At 38.2% G+C, this 17,408-nt stretch overlaps 1 protein-coding gene across 1 annotated transcript; it reads right to left on the bottom strand.

Annotated features, from left to right (window-relative positions):
- Positions 1–4,956: 4,956 nt before the first annotated feature.
- Positions 4,957–16,237, bottom strand: FMR1NB (FMR1 neighbor). Its single transcript, XM_040572812.1, has 7 exons — positions 15,893–16,237; positions 14,737–14,814; positions 13,373–13,486; positions 11,757–11,894; positions 9,100–9,196; positions 5,751–5,889; positions 4,957–5,080 (listed from the first exon to the last, which is right to left on the bottom strand). Exons 2-6 carry the CDS (start codon positions 14,810–14,812, stop codon positions 5,787–5,789), a joined length of 528 nt encoding a protein of 175 aa, XP_040428746.1. The 5' UTR covers positions 14,813–14,814; positions 15,893–16,237; the 3' UTR covers positions 4,957–5,080; positions 5,751–5,786.
- Between the last annotated feature and the right edge of the window lie 1,171 nt (positions 16,238–17,408).

Genomic DNA, 17,408 nt, shown 5'->3' with positions numbered 1-17,408 from the left:
ACGAGATCCTGCGGCACTCTCCACATCATTTTTCACACGGTTATTTTTCCCTTGATATTCCTTCTCTTCCTTTCTAGCTGGCACAGCCTAATCTTTAGTTGACATGCCCCCAGCCCAGATGTTTCACAGTTTAACCACAGTCATTTTATAGCATTCTAGGACTGTTGTGAAAGAGGGGAGCCAAAACAGTAATTTGCCATGCTTATCCACTGTTCAAGAGCTAGATCTCAGTCACCTACTGTGTCATCAAGATAACTGGTCAACACCAAGCTAGTAAATGCTTTTCCCCAGGCTCTCAGGTTTCCTTGCCTTTGACAGTTGTTCATACAGAGCAGCTTTGATAAGAGATCTCTCTCTTCAAGCTGAGCTCTGCCATTCTTTACAGCTACTGGCTTGGTATCTGAGAAATATAACTTGAGAACCTGAAATATCAGCTGACAATGCACACAGCACCCCATTTTAGGAATGAGAATTAAGTTTTTCCTGCTGTGCCTTGAAGAAGACCGATAAGGTTGGATCACATAACCAACTGCCATTCTTTTTTTATATGCTTAGTTACTGCAATTCATAAGGCCATGTTTGATTGAAGAAATTGCCTTTCAGTAATGCTGCCACCTACCTGGTGCATCTCAGTGAAGCAGGGATTTCCTACTAGGAAGGGTATGGAAGAGCTTTTTGTGGAAGCGTGCTCCTTCCCCTGATCTCCGAGCTGTGCAGTAAGTCCTAAGCACAGGAGGTTATCTGTCCTGTTAGTTGGTTTAGTTCCTCCACACCACATTTAGATCTTGCATGTTAGTGCTAGATCTAGTACCTTAACTAAGAAAATGGAAAAAAGCTTGGAGAGCCAGTAAAAACCTCAACTAGAACCTGGGCAAAAGTGTAGTGCTAAATGGCAGGACAAATAGATGCCTCAGAAAATTAATTTCTAAAGGAAAGATATTTTAATTATTTCACTTCAATTCAACTGATGGTCTACATAGTAAGTAGTATATTGAGCAGCTCCAGCCTTATAGACTGAAAATCAAATATTTGAAAAATCAAGGAGATAAGGATGTTGTAGGAATACAACATGTGTAGCCATGCTGTCTTTTAGATGGCAGCTCTAGATAGAATTGCCATCACCTTCCCAATATCATCCAATTTTCAGCTGACTGCCAAACTCACAAAGCTTCCAGGATCTGATGGTGGTTGGTACTGCAGAGAAAAAGCTGTCGCAGAGTGAAGCTCTATGCCACTTACCTGTTACACAGAACAGAACAAACACATCGGCTCAAAGATTTATCAGCTTGGATGGAAGATGTATGTAGGATAGTGGATTCTGCAAGGAAGCAGTGCTGTAGGAAGCATGCCTTTTGTGAAAGAACTTGGAATAAGTACAATGAATCTCAGAAGACTAAAATAGCACAGCTGCGGACAGTTTTTCCACTTTCATTTCAACTGAAACCATTTTTTTTCCAGTGTTTTGTGAGAACAAAAAAGTTTGGAGCAGAAAGATCAGAAGCGAAACAGTTGGACGGAGCCACTCACTCCACTGGGACCTTAGAGGAGAACATGAAACACTCTTTCCAGGGAGACCTTTGCACTTCGTTTTTGGTGTGCATCCAAGCCTAGGCCGGCAAAGGATCAGAAGACTCCTATCATTTCAAAATTGCATCTCTTACATGGAGACAAGCTGGAAAAATATTTTTGAGCAATGAAATACATTCTCCTGCTACATCTGCACTACTTGGCATTGCATGAATCCCAGCGAGGTAAAACAGGTCTCAAACTTGAACCTCAAGCCTTAAAAATATGAGACAAGTTCCCCAATCACAGGGATTTTGTTTAAATAGATTTCAATTTGGCTTTGGATTTTTGAGCTTTACACAGTTCAAATCCATTCTCTCAATCCGCTCATGCCACAGAATTTAAGTTCAATTCTCATGACCTTGAAAGCTGTCTGAAGGTCAGAAGGAGAGAAGTACCAGACATTTCCACAGTTGCCTGTAGCATGATGCAGTCAATTCATACTGCTCTAAAACTTTCAAAAAATCATCTCAACTCTACCTCTTCCTGTTACAGAAGGCGGTTAAAGGTGTGGGTTAGGTTTCTGAGGGAAGGCTGAGACACACCCTTTGTCACCAGACCTCTCGCAGGCGCAGGGCGATGCGCTAAAAGAGCTGTACTGCTGTTGAAGTCTTTTCATAGCTCCTACCTCTATGGTAGCAGCATCCACTCTTGGACATTGCTATTTTGCAGTAAGTCAGGTCGTTCAGCTTTGTATTTATTTAATCTTTGTGAAGATAAGGAGGGATGTTCCACTGAATGCTCTTTTGTTTCATTCTGTATCAGTTCAATAGGAGGGAGAGCAGATCTAAAGCCACCAGCAATGGTTTGTATATCTTGTAAGTCTCCTAAAGCCTTGTCATCATATGCTGTATTATGTTGTCTTTTTTACTGAGTGACCATTGCTCTATTGTACACTATCCGCCTTCTTGTGACTTGATGAACCACATTGTGAAAGGCAGAAATCAATAAAGTTCTCCAGAAACCAAACCACTGAGGGAAAAATGTTTTCCTGCAGCACCATCTTGTGGTCCTCAGTTTTAGTACGAAAGGTATCTCCCTCCCCTAGTGCCTGGAAGGCAGACAGTCTGCCCTGGCAGCCTTGGAAGCAGTGCACAGCGTTGAGCAGCTGCTTTCACTGACCACAGAGGCACTGCCAGCCTTGTAAAAGTGTTTGTGCCTTCTTCTAGCCGACTGGGTCGCTAACCCAGTTCTTCGGAGGAACAGAAAAGTCAAAAAAAAATGAATTTGGCTCAGCAACGTGCAGCTTGGTATACAAGAAACATGTCAACAGTTTAGGCACTTGGGAAAAGACATGTTCAGGTAGGTCTAGGTCAACTCCCTATTGACTTTTTTCTGTAGTACACTAAAGTCCAGGAGTACAGAACAAAGAAGATAAAATTGTGATTCTATGAAATCATTATCAAAGCAATTGTTCAGAAATTTTAATTCCTCTATTTACTGGTGGAAGTAAGCAGCTGATCAAAACATCCACTTGTATGTGATGGTGTCAGTGTGGTTAGCATCACTAATCCATGAAAGAATATTTGTGATGTGACCTTAATGTGATAACTTTGACCCCCCAGTAATAACGAAATAGATATTATGACATTTTAGGCAGAGATAGCAGTTATTTCTGCAATACTCATGCTGGACAGCTGTTGATTCAATGAACTGTCAAACCAGTATAGAAATTACAACTTAAATTTACAGCCTTTGTCTTCTCCAACCAAAAAGCAAAGTTGTCAGCTTTAAGAACATCTTTACTCTTAACACTGTACTCTTAACTACTGCCCCAATAGGGGAATATAAGCTTTGTTGGGTCTTTTCCATCTCATGCTCTACTCTTACAATGCATATATTTTGCTTATGCTCGTTTTGTTCTGGTTCTGCCAGATTCGGTTACTGCAGATGTGTTGATTGCATACTGTTGTTTTACGTGTCCCTTTGTCAGAAAGTTATGTGATGTTGAAAGCATCTGTGCTGTCAATGACATGTAAACAAAAGGAATTTATCAACCTACAAATCAAAATCATGAAGCACCATACGAAAGCCTGACTTTCTCCGGAGCACAACTCTCTCTCAGTCACCATCAGCCATGAGGATCTATGTGGTTTGCCACATGCGCATTTCAGCTGCAACAGTGCCCCTAAATTCAGGCAGAAGGAAATTGCTTTTATCTTTGACAAAATATCTGTAGACATACTACACAATTCATGAAAATAACATCAAGAAACAGCAAACACATCAGATTTGGAAGGCAAAACATAGCCCTTTTCAGTCCCCATCCTTCTGCTGCTCCAAATCAAAAACATCATAATTCTTTTGCTTACAAATTATATCCAATCATCTCTAATACAGTGTTACTGGCAATGGTTGCAGTATCAGGCTTTAAAGCTCCTGCATATGGTTATGTCTGATCATCAGTATGTGCTCTGACAATTTCACGAGACTGCCCATATGCATACTCCACCTCTATTATGCTTGGGTTTTAAGTGGTCTTTTTTTTTTTTTATTTAACAAAACTAAAAATGTTATGAAATAGGGAATTCTGTAAGTACATAGTTCATGAGAATCACTAATAGCATTTATTCTCCAGCTTATGAGTAAAGATCCATTCCTCACAGTTGTAGCTCTTGGAAATTCTACTGCACGGATTTCACAGACCCAAGGAAAAGGGACCAGTGACTGCATTACTGTTGTGATACTGATTCCTGTTGACATTTTAGATGCTTACTCTTATTTTATACTCATCTGTTCAAAACTGTTATTTTTTTTTGGGGGGGGGGGGGGGGGGGGGGGGGGGGGGGGGGGGGGGGGGGGTGTTTAATTTGTGTGTGTTACTCTACAGGGAGTAATTTTCAAAATTACATTTTGAAGTCACCTACCTTGGGAGACAAGTCACCTGAAGATCAAAGGAAGTTCTGTGGTGCAGTGATATGCCAGGGGCAGAAAATGCCAGCAGAAATGCTACTACAGTTTCCTGAAGTTCTTCACATTTTTGCCCAGTATGTCTTTAAAGGAACTGCCCAACCACAGATTTCCTAAATCCTCTGCAGCCTGGTAAATAATTAGTTGTTCTCCTCAGTAAGAGTAGCATTGCTGTGCTACAATGGTATCCAATATTGGAACACAGTAAGCTTGCCACTCAGTACCGAATTAATGAATGACGACTGTCTCTTCTTAATCCAGATAATACTCTAAGACTGACCTCTAAACTATGACAGGCACTTAACTGGTATCTTCATATCCCTCCATAGGGATGTTGTATTAATAAGAGAAGAGTGGCATTCAGGAATTGCCACGAGCACTTTTTGCCTTTCAGTATTAACATATTTTTCATACAGGAGATATGGAATGAATATGAAGAAATAGAAATGAACAACTTCTAATACAAAATCAATAGCATTATCAAGGGTTGACAACATTGTATTACTTTGATACTAAAACAAAGCATCTCATTTTCTAGAGCATACTCAAGTAATCCTGGTGTCCTTCTCCTGCTTGAGGTCTTTAAAATCAGGTGGGTGCTCCTCTACACCAAAAGAGAGCAAAAAAAACAATAAAAAAGAAACCTATATATCAGTATAACTAGATTACTGGATTTATGGACATCTTTACAATTTTGTTAAATCAATGCCAAATGAATTCAGTCAAATCTCACTGAAATATTTCCTTAACTACCTAATGACCTCATTGACACTTTTTTTTTTTTTTAAATTTGATTGTCACTTTCAGCAGGCTACTGTTTGGAACAGTAAATAGCATTTAATTCCCAGATTACATTTATTTCAGCAGTCAACTGCAGTTCAGCGTTAAGTAATAATGGTAGGATGCAAAACTATGTGAAAAAGTCAGCATAAAATACCCCTTTCCATAGGAAAGATTTCTCAGTGCCTGCAAATGGATCCTTGTCTCCAGCAACACAGTCTGCTAGGACTTTGACCTAGGACTGTAATATTGTTCATCACTTGCTCTGCTCTCATTCAGCATCCTAGGACAGGAATCAAATTCCTGCAGCTTCATTACTTGTCCCGCAACAGAAACCGAGGGTGACCCCTGATAAACACTGCCTTTTTGACAGTCTACTAGACTGGGAAGCTAGCAGGCATTTAGTTCTGCACATCTAGTACTCTATATAGAATCGATAGGCAGATAACAATACTAAACTGAAAGAACAAAGAAACACACCAAATTTAGTTTACCTTTTTCTTGTGTTTATGGTCCTCAGAGTCTTTAAGTTAATCCGGTAACAACCTATGCATATCTTCACTACGTGCTCTTTTCTTCTGCACAATTTTCTCTATTTTTTTGTTTGCCCTTCGTAAAGGATTGACACATGGACTGCAACATATTAAAACAACAGCAGAAATTGGTTGACTTCCACAGAAAGAATTTAGAGAAGATCACCTAGACTTTAGCTGCAAAATTCTACCTCCAGTGACGAAAAAGTCAAATACAGTTGATTTCAGGGGCCATCACAAGATTTCACAAATAGAATGTACAGTGAAAAGGCTAGGAAAAGCACTTTGATAAGTTTTTCCTATCTCCGACATTTTCTTCATGAATTTCAGTTGACCTGCTGATTCCTAACAATGCAACCATTACCAGAAAATTCTCAAGTAAGTAATCAACCAAAATCAAAAGCCTGCTTCCCACAGCTGTACTAGGGAATTTCAGCAGAAGAAAATGAAGACTTTAATAAATCTTACTCTGTTTTAAAAAGCTACACAATATTACTCAAATACAGCATCAGTTAAGTGCACATCTTTTCCTTCCCTTCTCTATCTTATAGTACTCATCATGGCTTGTGGATGTTAATGAAAAAAGATACTGACAGAACAGAGAAAGAAGATAGGATAATACAGTTACAGGCATAGCAAAAACATCAGAGAATGTGTCAAGAGCCATTATGCTGATAACACACGAGGAACTGCCAGGGCACGAGCAGAATTAGCTCATGTAGATACTGCTTTCTGTATAAAAAATAACACTGAAAAGAGACAAAATACACAGGTCATCAGTGAGGATATGTAAGTAACCCAGCCTTGCTAATTTGGGAATTTACCAGGGCTGTGGCAAAGGGAGGAGTATTCAGACTGCCATTAGCCACAAAACTTTGCTATTGTAACTCAGCCTTGGAAAGAAAATTAGTAGTTCCCTTCAAAATTTTACAGGAATTCTATGTTCCTACATATAGGTTCTCTTAGCCTTGCCACATCTAGTCCTGGGCATCTCTAGACAAAGCCACCTCTAGCAACACAGCACAGATGCCTGCAAAGACCTTCCATAGATAGTCACCCCAGATTGGAGTCTCGCTCTTTTGCCTCTCTTTCTCTCCCTCTCAATACAAACTCGTATGTGAAACCTTGGAATTTGCTCTACAAGCAGCACAGTGGAATTAATCAATCATATGTTTTATTAGCAAAAGACCTCTTATTTCTTGGTAATTCTAGAGAGCACTTTGTACTCTTGTGCATGCTCATTGCAGAACAATTTTTGCATTGTACTTAGGAGCCTCTCAACAATGACCATCCAGCATTGTTAATGAAAACAAAAGAATTTCCATTCACACAAAAGGTTCTATGCTCTTTAACCAAATCCTTTTCAAAGCCACATCTTCTATCACCCTAAAACTGGTAAAACCTGATCAAAGTTACCATGTTATAGGACTGCTTCTTTCCTACAACTCAAATATATGATGTTGGAAATTAAAACCATTTAGCATCTGGTTAATCACCGCATTAAAAAAACAACAAAACAATAAACAAGTCATAGCAGAACAGCAATATTCCTAGTTTCACTGGCTATGAAAAAACACAGAAATCATCATTTAAACATTAATGTAAATTCTCTAAAAACAAATACATATTAATTTGTTTTCCAGAAAATTTATGATAATTTCATGTTAATTCTTTGCCTCTCGTTTTCAGAGTCACTGATGACTCAGTGTAGCTATCTGTATGCTGAACATCAGCTGTTGAGCACAGGGTAAGATGTAACGTGGAGATTTTCACAGCAGGCTTTGTCTAAATGTGGAACTCCATAGCAAATAGCCATCTGCTAAGCAGCCGCATTAGTAAAGTCTGTGTGTGTGTGTACGTGCATGTACGTGATCCCACACAGCCTACTAACATCTCAGTAAAGCAAAAATTTAACACTTGGGGGAAAAAAAAAAAAAAACACCTTCACAGAAAAAGACAATTCTGTCATATTAACCAAGCTATAGCATTAGCCATACAATATGAACCACCACTTTAGAAAAGTAAAGCACAATTATGTTAATACATTCCATCTCAGTTTAAGGATTTTGATACTGTGGAGTTTATGTTCCCCCCATTATTGTAAGAGTGTATATGCATGCCAAAACTCTGTGCAGAATCAAACACTGAACTGCTTGCATAGTACATATGGGCTGTAATGTGCCCTACACATCAATGAAAAAAGACAACCAGCACCACCTCACTGCATGCTGGCAGCATTACAGACCATTCACTCACTTTTATCTGAAGAATACCCCTCGCCCATCTCTCTGTCTGCTAAGGCCTACTATTTTGTCCCTCCATCATGTTACTCCATCTTACTGCATAGTTCTGTGTTAAACCCACACAGAAACGTATTTATACTTCTTGTTCTTTACAAGTTGCCTTTTCTCATTAATTTCTTCCCTATTATCTTTCAGATAATTAACCCCTGTACATGTCATTCCCTCTGTAGCAGTCAATTGTATCCCAGACACAATGTCACTCTTGAAGAAATATCTTTGGAGATAGCGGTAAGAACAATTTTTGTCTCCCTTTCCCCTGTGGTTTAGAGAGCTGGCAAGTGGCTGGAAGTTCTCATTTGTTTCTGTTTAAATCTATGGTATGAAGTGAGATGAACTTTTCCTCAAATCTTTCCCCCTTTTTTATTTTAATTGATGTTCTTGGTTTTGGAACATATTTTGGGTAGCACAGGATATAGCGTCGTAAGCAGCCCTATAGCTTTCTTTGCTCTTCAATCTCATTTACCACCTTTTTTGATTGCAACTGGTAGTTGGTGTTCCCTTCCTGCCAAAGAGATGAATGACTGAGAGAGAGAGACTGTACAGAAAATTGGAGAAGAAAGGGAGCAAAAGCCTGGCCTTCCATACCTCAGCATATCTGCCCAGGCTGGGATCCACTTCCTACAGGCACTCAGGTTCAGGCCCTACTGCTGAAGTCCCGCCCCATTCGGGCCTTGAAGTGGAAGCTTCTCTGTAAGCCTGAAGGCAGCATGCTTTCATGTCCTACATGCAGCTTCCCAGGCAAGGGAAGTAAGATCAAGTCCAAGTTCTTTATAACTTGATCTTTAGAAGGACTACTGGGACACTAGCACACTTCTTTTCCTCAAGCCAAATCAACTATGTTTTATGTAGCTTCAGAATAGGACTTTTTATGTTGGCACATTAGCTTCTTGCCTTTTTCCTCCATTTTTTTTCTCCCCTCACTGGCTTTAAACATGTCAGTCGTCCATGTTTTCTGCCTTTAGAGGTGATATATCATAAATTTGGTTTGGTCGTGCACTAATGCTTACCTCCTTTGCAAACAGACACAGCAACACGATGGCAGACACCCCAAAATAAAAAATCCTACTGCCCCAAGCACAAACAGTCGAAATGTCAGTTGCAGATCTGTAGAGTCAGAAGTTTTCATTAATTATAAATCATTGCAAGATAATATACTGAGAGAAATGACAGAGATTAGCCTCTAAGACAGTCACAAATGTATTTCAGCCAGCAACTTAACAGAAAACAGCAGGTCCTAGAAATGCATTGACATAGGAAAGATCAACTCTTAAATTTGACCACCGGAGTTCAAGCAGCCCAACTATTTGATTAGTTCAGAAGCAAGTGTTGAGTAACCCCAGGGTGTGCAAAATCAGAGTCCTTTATAGGACTACAGAGCTTTTTAAAAAAATGGAGACAAAATCATGCAAATTAAGGCTATTTATTTCATTTCAAACCTTTTGTAGCATTTTCTAAAAGCCTCCTTTTATTCCTACTGAAGTTCAAGACAAGATTCCCAAATAAGAACCATTCAAGTGTGTAGCCTGTAACCATCTAACAGAAATGCAACAGCCATGAGTCTAATGTCTGTTAAGTGCTCCTATTTTGTCAACAGATTGCTATGAGGCAAACAGCATGTGCTCCCAGGGCAGTAAATGTTTGTATTTTCTTTGGACATATGTTGTACATCCTGGAGCATTCAAGTAGCTAATTAATCTATGAACAAATAATTTGGTAAAATAGTCAGTCCTTGATGTTTACTTCCAAACCATAAAAGCTCAAGTGGAATGGGGAATCAAGCAGTCACAACTGAATAAGGAGATCCAACTTTACAATTTGCTCGAGTATGTCTTAACTATGAGTAAAACAACTACAATTTTCACTGTATAGTTTTTCTTCTCACTGTAGTTAAGAGTCTTTTATACATAATATAAAAGCCCAGCTGAGAAATGATTATTAAAACATTTTTTTCCTTTAGTGTGCTCCTAACAGATTCTGATGGCCTCACACTCAGTGGTACTTTCTTCTATCAAAAGTAGCATAATAGTTACAGCTGCCCTAGCACTGGAACATGGTGCTGTTCAACTACAGGAGAAATTTCAAAGTTTAGTCCTTACCTCTGCTTGCTTCTGGGCAAGTGCAAACAAGCAGAAAGAGAATTCTTAGGATTTCATATATCATAGAATCATTAAGGTTGGAAAAGACCTCCACGATCATCTGGTCCAACCGTCCCCCTACCCCTAATATTACCCTATAAACCATGTCCCTAAGTACCACACCCAACCTTTCCTTAAATACCCCCAGGGATGGTGACTCCACCACCTCCCTGGGAAACCTGCTCCAATGCCTAACTACTTTTTCTTTAGGAGAAAGAAATTTCTCCTAAATAGGAGAAAATAAAACAAAATAAAAGGAATTGCTATGTTGGAAAAATGAGATAACATTTATCTCTGTTCTTGTTAAAGTCTCTAAAAAGTATGCAAGGATCATTTGAATATTTTGACATTGTTTTGTCATTGTTCTTAACTGAAAACTGTAGGATGTGGGATGTGTCTAGTGTCAGGACAAGAGACAAAGGACAAATTAAAACACAAAATTCCATCTGAGCACAAGATGGAATTTTTATTTATTTTTAATTGTGAGGATTCTAAAAGTACACACAGGAACAGGTTGCCCACAGGGGCTGTGAAGTCTCCATCCTTGGACATATTCAGTGTTTGGGTAGACAAAATTCGAGGTTTCCTGGAAACCTGCTGTAGCTGACCTTCCTTGAGCAGGGGCAGTTGGAGCTGTATGATCTTGATAGGTCCCTTCCAAACTCACTGATTGTGTCTAACAAGAGCCTCTAACTTTCCACATCTTTCAGTTTATTGAAGCAAATTCGCAATGAAAAGCAACAACAGTTTCTAAAAAGCTGTACAAACAGGAAAAAAATGACTAAAATTCAAGTTGGATTCAACCCTTTTAGTGAAGCAGAGTTTACCATGGAGTTATGTGCAAAGGTGGGATCCATAATAAGATTAATACAGGATTATCATCACTGTTATGTCAAGTAACCTGTGTCTTTGGCCAACCCTGAAAAACCTTAAAGGAAGGTGACCCCATCATCTTTCTGATGACTTGTTCTAGAGGTTCACTACTGTTGTAATGATTTTTTTTTCCCTAGTACACAAGGTGAATTTTCCAAGCATCAATTAGTGACAATTCCCCCATGTTACATCATCTACCAAAGAGATTGGCTCCCTCATCTTAGTTATTGCCCTTCAAAACAGTCTTTATAGCTATTAAACAACCATCTAGCCTCCTCTTCAGCAGATTAAGTACATACAGTTCCTTCAACTTTTCTTCATAGCACTTTCATCGAGTCGCTTCTTTGGATTAAACTCCTCACACACCCTTTCCACAAATAAAGCCTTCACTCCGTTCTTTGTACTAACCTACATAGTTATATCTGTTTGTATTTCATCTTATGTTCTTTGCTTGTGTTGAGGTTGACAAACAATTCAGACAATTCTTTATCAATGAATTGTTTTCTGCATTTATATGCAGAAATAAATGCTAGCTCACACTTACTTTGAAGAGATTGGTGACCTGAAAAACTAAAGGAAGAAACAAATGAAAATCACATTGTTTGACTAGAAGAAGCATATGGCTATGAGGCAACAATTTACAGAAGTATACTTACTGTCTTTAAATGGGACATAACATGCCAGTTCATGTCTGTCTTTGGAAGGGCAACATTTATTTTCCAAGCACTCAGTTCTGTTAATGCTCCCTCCTACAGCACAAGGAACCAAGGTGCCTTTTTCTTTGTGACGGCAGGCTTTAAAAGAAGTAAAATGTGAGATTTCTGTTCCAGGAACTATATGCAGGTAAAGGAAGGTTATAATTTTTATGTCCCTAGTATGTTTTGAAAGAGTAAGTCTGCTAGAAAAGTAGCGTCATTGACTTTCATGGAAATTTGCTCACAGAAGTTAATCAGCCTTTATATTAAAACCAAGAGAAAAGCTAAAATCATGTCATACGAGATCTTAAATAATTGGCTTTATTTCAGTTACAATCAGTTTTTGTAAATGTTTGTTAACTACATTGTGCCTTTTTTTTGTATTTAGGTTTGTAAAGGGGAAAGAAACTGTTTTCTGAATGGACTGTTTCTAATTTAAGAAAAACACACAGACATTAAAATACCTTGTGTTTTCTGAAGGGCTCAGCATACAATGTATTACAGTTAGCCATCTCTCTGTTTAGCACTAATTGCATGTTTCTAAAAGCAGCTATTAGGAACAAAAACCTAATATATCCAGTCCAGTTATTGAACACAGCATACAATATTTAAAGCTTTCTATTTAATAATAGATTTATTAATAATCATGAGATCTTCTGTGGGAAGGGCTATATTTTAAAACACTTATAAACAAAAACAGTAACACCTGTAAAACTTGGTATTACAACTCTGATGTGACACTGTCACAGAAGCTGCAAAACATCATTTGCTTCCAACACCACTCCCAAGATTGGCTGCACTGTCAGTCGCACTTTTATCATAGACATCACTGGTAGTCAGATTTAATTAAATGTGGGGTCAGGCACTTCAAAAGACCTGTGTTTATTTAGGCCTAGTTAGTAACAACAGTGTATCTTCATCGTTATTACTAATCAGCTATATATTAAGTGAAGAGTGGTATCTCTGCCTTCTATTTGTCCATGAAACAATTATGGAGTCAGGCTTGACTTAATTTTTGTACATGCCAAGCTCTCTCTGTAATCACGGATTTTATCTTTTTTGGTGATATTAATGAATATATTCCATTTTGATTTCCTTCTCAATAATTTTCTCAAATAATGAAGCTCTCGTTAATTAACTTCAGCAGTCCAAAAGGTGAGCTGTTCAGCCTAAGCTAATGGCCCTGAATTCTTCCTGAGCCAGGAGTGGAAAAGACTATTACTGAGTAAAATCCATCTCCCGCTTAGGACATACAGAACATTTATTCTCGTGTTTACACAAGGAGAAAAAAAAGTAGTTCACATTGGATGCGAAAAGGGTAGGGAAGGTGGATGCTCCAAAGTGCACAACACTGATGATGAATGGTTTTTATAGGCAATGCAATGGAAGCAAATTTATGATCATTCCAAAGGGGCATTTAATATTTTTTTGATGAGACCTGGTGAGTTTTACAGTGTCAAACTGGCGGTTTTAAATACACTAAATGCTGATAGGTAAGGGGGTGGGAGGCTGTAGTGGAAGCAAATCAGTAGTAGAGGAAGAGGGAAGTAGTGCTACAGTGACGAAGTGGCACTTACTCACTGGCCTGAAGAAATTTAAAATAGCTTCAGATGCATCTTTCAGTTTCATTTTAAGTTTGCTGGGCACCACTTCACTTTTTTCTAAAACTTGATGAGTTGGTGATGTAAAACCTGAAAGCTCATAATGATTAGCTCATTACCATCAAAATATCCATAATTAATTAAATGGAATGACATTTTCATACTGATTATCTTTCATTATGAAGGCATTTATAGTCATTATGAATTGTGACTACTGATGGCTAGCAAGGTTAAGCATAGATGTCTTTTTGTTGTAGTCAATTATATTACTTCAAATTGCTTTATGAACCACAATGAGTAAAGAACTAAAGCTGTGAAATTTAAATTAAGGAATCAATTCATGCGGAAATTGTCAAGAGAAAAAGCACTACTGTTCAGATAGAAGGTGCAGGTTATGGGAAAATTCTATGTTATAGCTGTAGATGTATTTCTCTCCTGTATGCAAGCAGAACTTTTGGCCTTTAGATCAAGATCAGATCCCAGCCAAAACACAGGAAAAAAAAAATTACAGATGGCAGCTTTATCAGGTACAACCAGACAGGCATCTATCCTATTATCTCGTTTCAGATAGTGGTGGATGCATAGAAAAGAGCAAAACACCCATGAATATAACACTAGTGGAGTATTTTCCTAAACTAGTGATTTGTTGCTGTGGGACTTCTCAATCGTCTTTCATCTACACTAGTCTGAAGAATGTATTATCCGTAAGCCTTGTTGTCTCACTCTACCTCTTTTTCATTAAAGCACAAGTGCAAATCACAGTGGGACTCCCTGGCAATCAACCATTCCATAATGCACAAAAAACTCAGAATTCCAGTTTTCTTGCCTTTTTCTTTTAGGGGAAACTTAGCCAAAGGAACTCTCTTTAATAACTTTCAGTGGCAGAGTTTATTAAAAGACATTTCATGATTTTATAATTCCTTGTGAACACGAGTGAGACCATAGCCTAACCAAAAACTAGGGTATTCAAACAACTTCATTTTTTGGGGCAATGCTCCACCTGGGAGCAACAAGAACCCCAAGTACGTAAATCCACCATTTCTCCTGGAGCAGAACTTGGTTTTTCAGTGCCACGTCTTCTCTGCAGAAAAGAAGCATTTGAGAAGGCTGAACCAAATTCACGTCAAAACAGGTACTCATATTAACGCATAACAGGAGTGTGACCAGCAAAGCTCACACTAGCAGTTACATCACTGTCTCCCCACCTGCTCCAGTGAAAAAAATTAATGTTTTTCAGTATTTTTCAATCACTGCAAGACAACAAAATTTGTAACTTTAATTCCTGCTAGGAAAATTACTTGCTTCTTCTATGAAAATGCTTTTCTCCTTGCAAAACTCACTTGAATTGATGCTATGAAGCAGTATCAATATCACATAGTTCCGTACTAGATGAACGCCAATTACTTCTTGCAGCATTACTGTAATAAAACCAACAGTGATAAGGTATGCGAGTACACGCAGAAACTTCTATCACTCCTTTAACTTTGTATTTATAGATTAGAAGAAACATGACAGTAGATTGCTGCACAGAGCAAATGCTCTGCTCCCTCTCCCCCTAATTAAGGAGGCAGCCAAACCCAGTAAAACATTTTGGCAATGTTACTTTGAAGGAACTACTCATTTAAGAGAGCATAAAGAGATGCATCTTGTTAACAGACTAGCCAAAAAAGTATATAAATACAACCTCTTAAGTGTCCCAGAGCTGGATACTTAACACCTTGAAGGAGCACTTAAGTGAGTGTTTTAATCCAGGTATAGTGGACAGAATCAGGACTGAAGAATTAAAATTTTTTGGAAGTTTTCAATAGAACTCTACTTTGGCTTACTGAGTTCTTCAGTCCTTCTAACATCAAAGAAAGATGCTTTGAAAAAAAAAACATTTTGAAAAGTTGGTCCAAAAAGGGTATTATGGATAAAAAATACTTTTAAAAATCCCTGAGTCATTCATAGCAATTAAACAGCAGGTTTAAGTTGGGTTTTACACCTCCAACCACCCCCTGAAGACTGCTTTGCCAGATGCTATATTTCATTTTGCCTGCTGCTTCTATTCTAAAAGGATCTTTTTCAATTATTACAACATATATTAAGAGCTTAAACTAGACATATTTCTTAGCATTGGTAAGGTGGCAGAACCCCATTTTCTTAAGTGTTGTACAGAGAAAAGATTGCATTTTATACAAGTATTGTCCCTTGAAGGATCTGTTCTCTCTGCACTCCTGCTGCTAAATGAACGAAGCTTTCCTGCAATTCAAGTGTGCCTGTTTCATGGAGTAATATACAAATACATTCTCTGTCCCAAAGAGAAACTTCACTTTGGCAGGTAAGCGCAAAATTCTTTAAGAGGGCAGGAATCACATTTTCCAAGACACCTATTAAAATCTAATGCCATTCAGGACAAATTGGGAGGAGCGAAACATTTCCTGGGAGCAGGAAAAACAAAGGAGATATAGAAAAATCTAGCCCTCCCCTGCCCCTTACACGCTTCTTTTTCCATACCTTCTCTGTTACTGTTGGAACAGGCAGATCACAGCTACCCTGAGTACAGCGACCTCAGGCACGTTATGCAGGACAGCGCGGAAGCAAGGCTCATCACAATGGGCTGCCCGTCACCTATGATGTAGCTCAGAACAGATGTGTAACTGTATCTACCTACTGTGTGAGGGACCAGAAAAAAAGTTGCATATGCAGTTTGAAAAAGTCAACCTCCCACAGAGCAGACTGTTAAAAGCCTCAGTCTTTAATTCACTAAGTTAAGGCCACATTTGTGTCATTACCAATATGCAATGCAGGAACATGGCCTAATAGACAGTAGTGCAGACCAGGTAATAGATACCTCAAGCCATCAAAATACACTCCTCAAAACAAAGTTTGGGCAGAGTGCCCAAGTCAGATTTCTCAATAATTCCAATAAACTCATTTTATAATAAGATTTTCCCATGAATTCATCAAATCTCTCTATGTTTGAAGCAAAAGTAAAGTCTAACCTCAACCTTCCTTTTTCTTAGAAATGTCCATTCCTTTTATTAAATGAGACGTTCTTTGAATAGGTTAAGAACATTTTTTTTTAAAAAAAGACAGAAACCTAAGTAAATGTTGACCATCATCCCATCTTACCCACCGAAAAATTCAAAAATAAAAAACCAGCAGTTCTCTAGTCTGTTATGCTTTAGGGAAGGGAGGGCAAGCGAGGATGCATACAACAGCCACCTAAGCAGGTAATTGTCTTGAAAAAGTTATATACATATTCACATGCAAAAGCTTTTCTTTTTTTTTTTTTTTTGGCATTTTAGTTAGTTAAGTAATGACTTTAAAGGGTATTTTTTTTAAACCTGTGTTTGTAGGCAGCATTAGCTTTCTAATATAAATATACAGCATCCTCGGTTTGTTTCTTTCATTCTGCACACACTACACACAGCCACTCCCAATACTAAAAATAAGGAGACACTTCGAAACATCTAATATGGAACAAACATTCTTCACTTTCTGAAGCATTTGATTTCACATGCAATTGTGATTTCTGCATTGATTTCTTTCATGGAACACTACATATATGATATGATGCATTTATGATGTACAAATATGAGAGTCTGATTCAGACTGCTAGAACCTGAGAAAATTGCCTACACATTTTATGGTGACTGCTTCATTGATTTTTGTTGTTATTAAATTCAGGACTGTTGACTCTTGTTATTGTAACTGTAGTCTGTACCTAAGACTCAAGCTAAATCCACCAGCCAAAAAAAGGCCATCTAACATGCCATATGACCCCAACCTCATTATACTATTTCTGCAATGGTCAAGTTCCTCGTCATTTATAGAGACTACATCACATCCATGGGATGCTTTTTGTTTAAATTAACTGCTTTTATTGTAAATGTTTCTTTTATTCAGAGAAAAAAAAGTCATGTCTTATTGAACCCTCAGTAGAAACACAAGGCTTTCATCTATTTTTTGTTTTTATGATGCATTTTCATACAGCACTCAAATTACTACTTTTGAAATTCTTTACAAT

This window comes from Cygnus olor, chromosome 13, assembly GCF_009769625.2.
Source record: "Cygnus olor isolate bCygOlo1 chromosome 13, bCygOlo1.pri.v2, whole genome shotgun sequence".
NCBI classification, from domain to species: domain Eukaryota; kingdom Metazoa; phylum Chordata; class Aves; order Anseriformes; family Anatidae; genus Cygnus; species Cygnus olor.
The sequence above is the reverse complement of the archived record's forward strand: the minus strand, read 5'-3'. Positions and strand labels throughout refer to the sequence as shown.

Coding starts and splice junctions, on each gene's coding strand:
- FMR1NB (XM_040572812.1), bottom strand. CDS start 14,812: ATGCTGCAAGAAGTAATTGGCGTTCATCTAGTACGGAACTATGTGATA. Junction 13,487..14,736: donor GCTTCATAGCATCAATTCAA/GTGAGTTTTGCA, acceptor ATGAGCTTTCAG/GTTTTACATCACCAACTCAT. Junction 5,890..9,099: donor TGTGTCTGTTTGCAAAGGAG/GTAAGCATTAGT, acceptor AATATGTTGCAG/TCCATGTGTCAATCCTTTAC.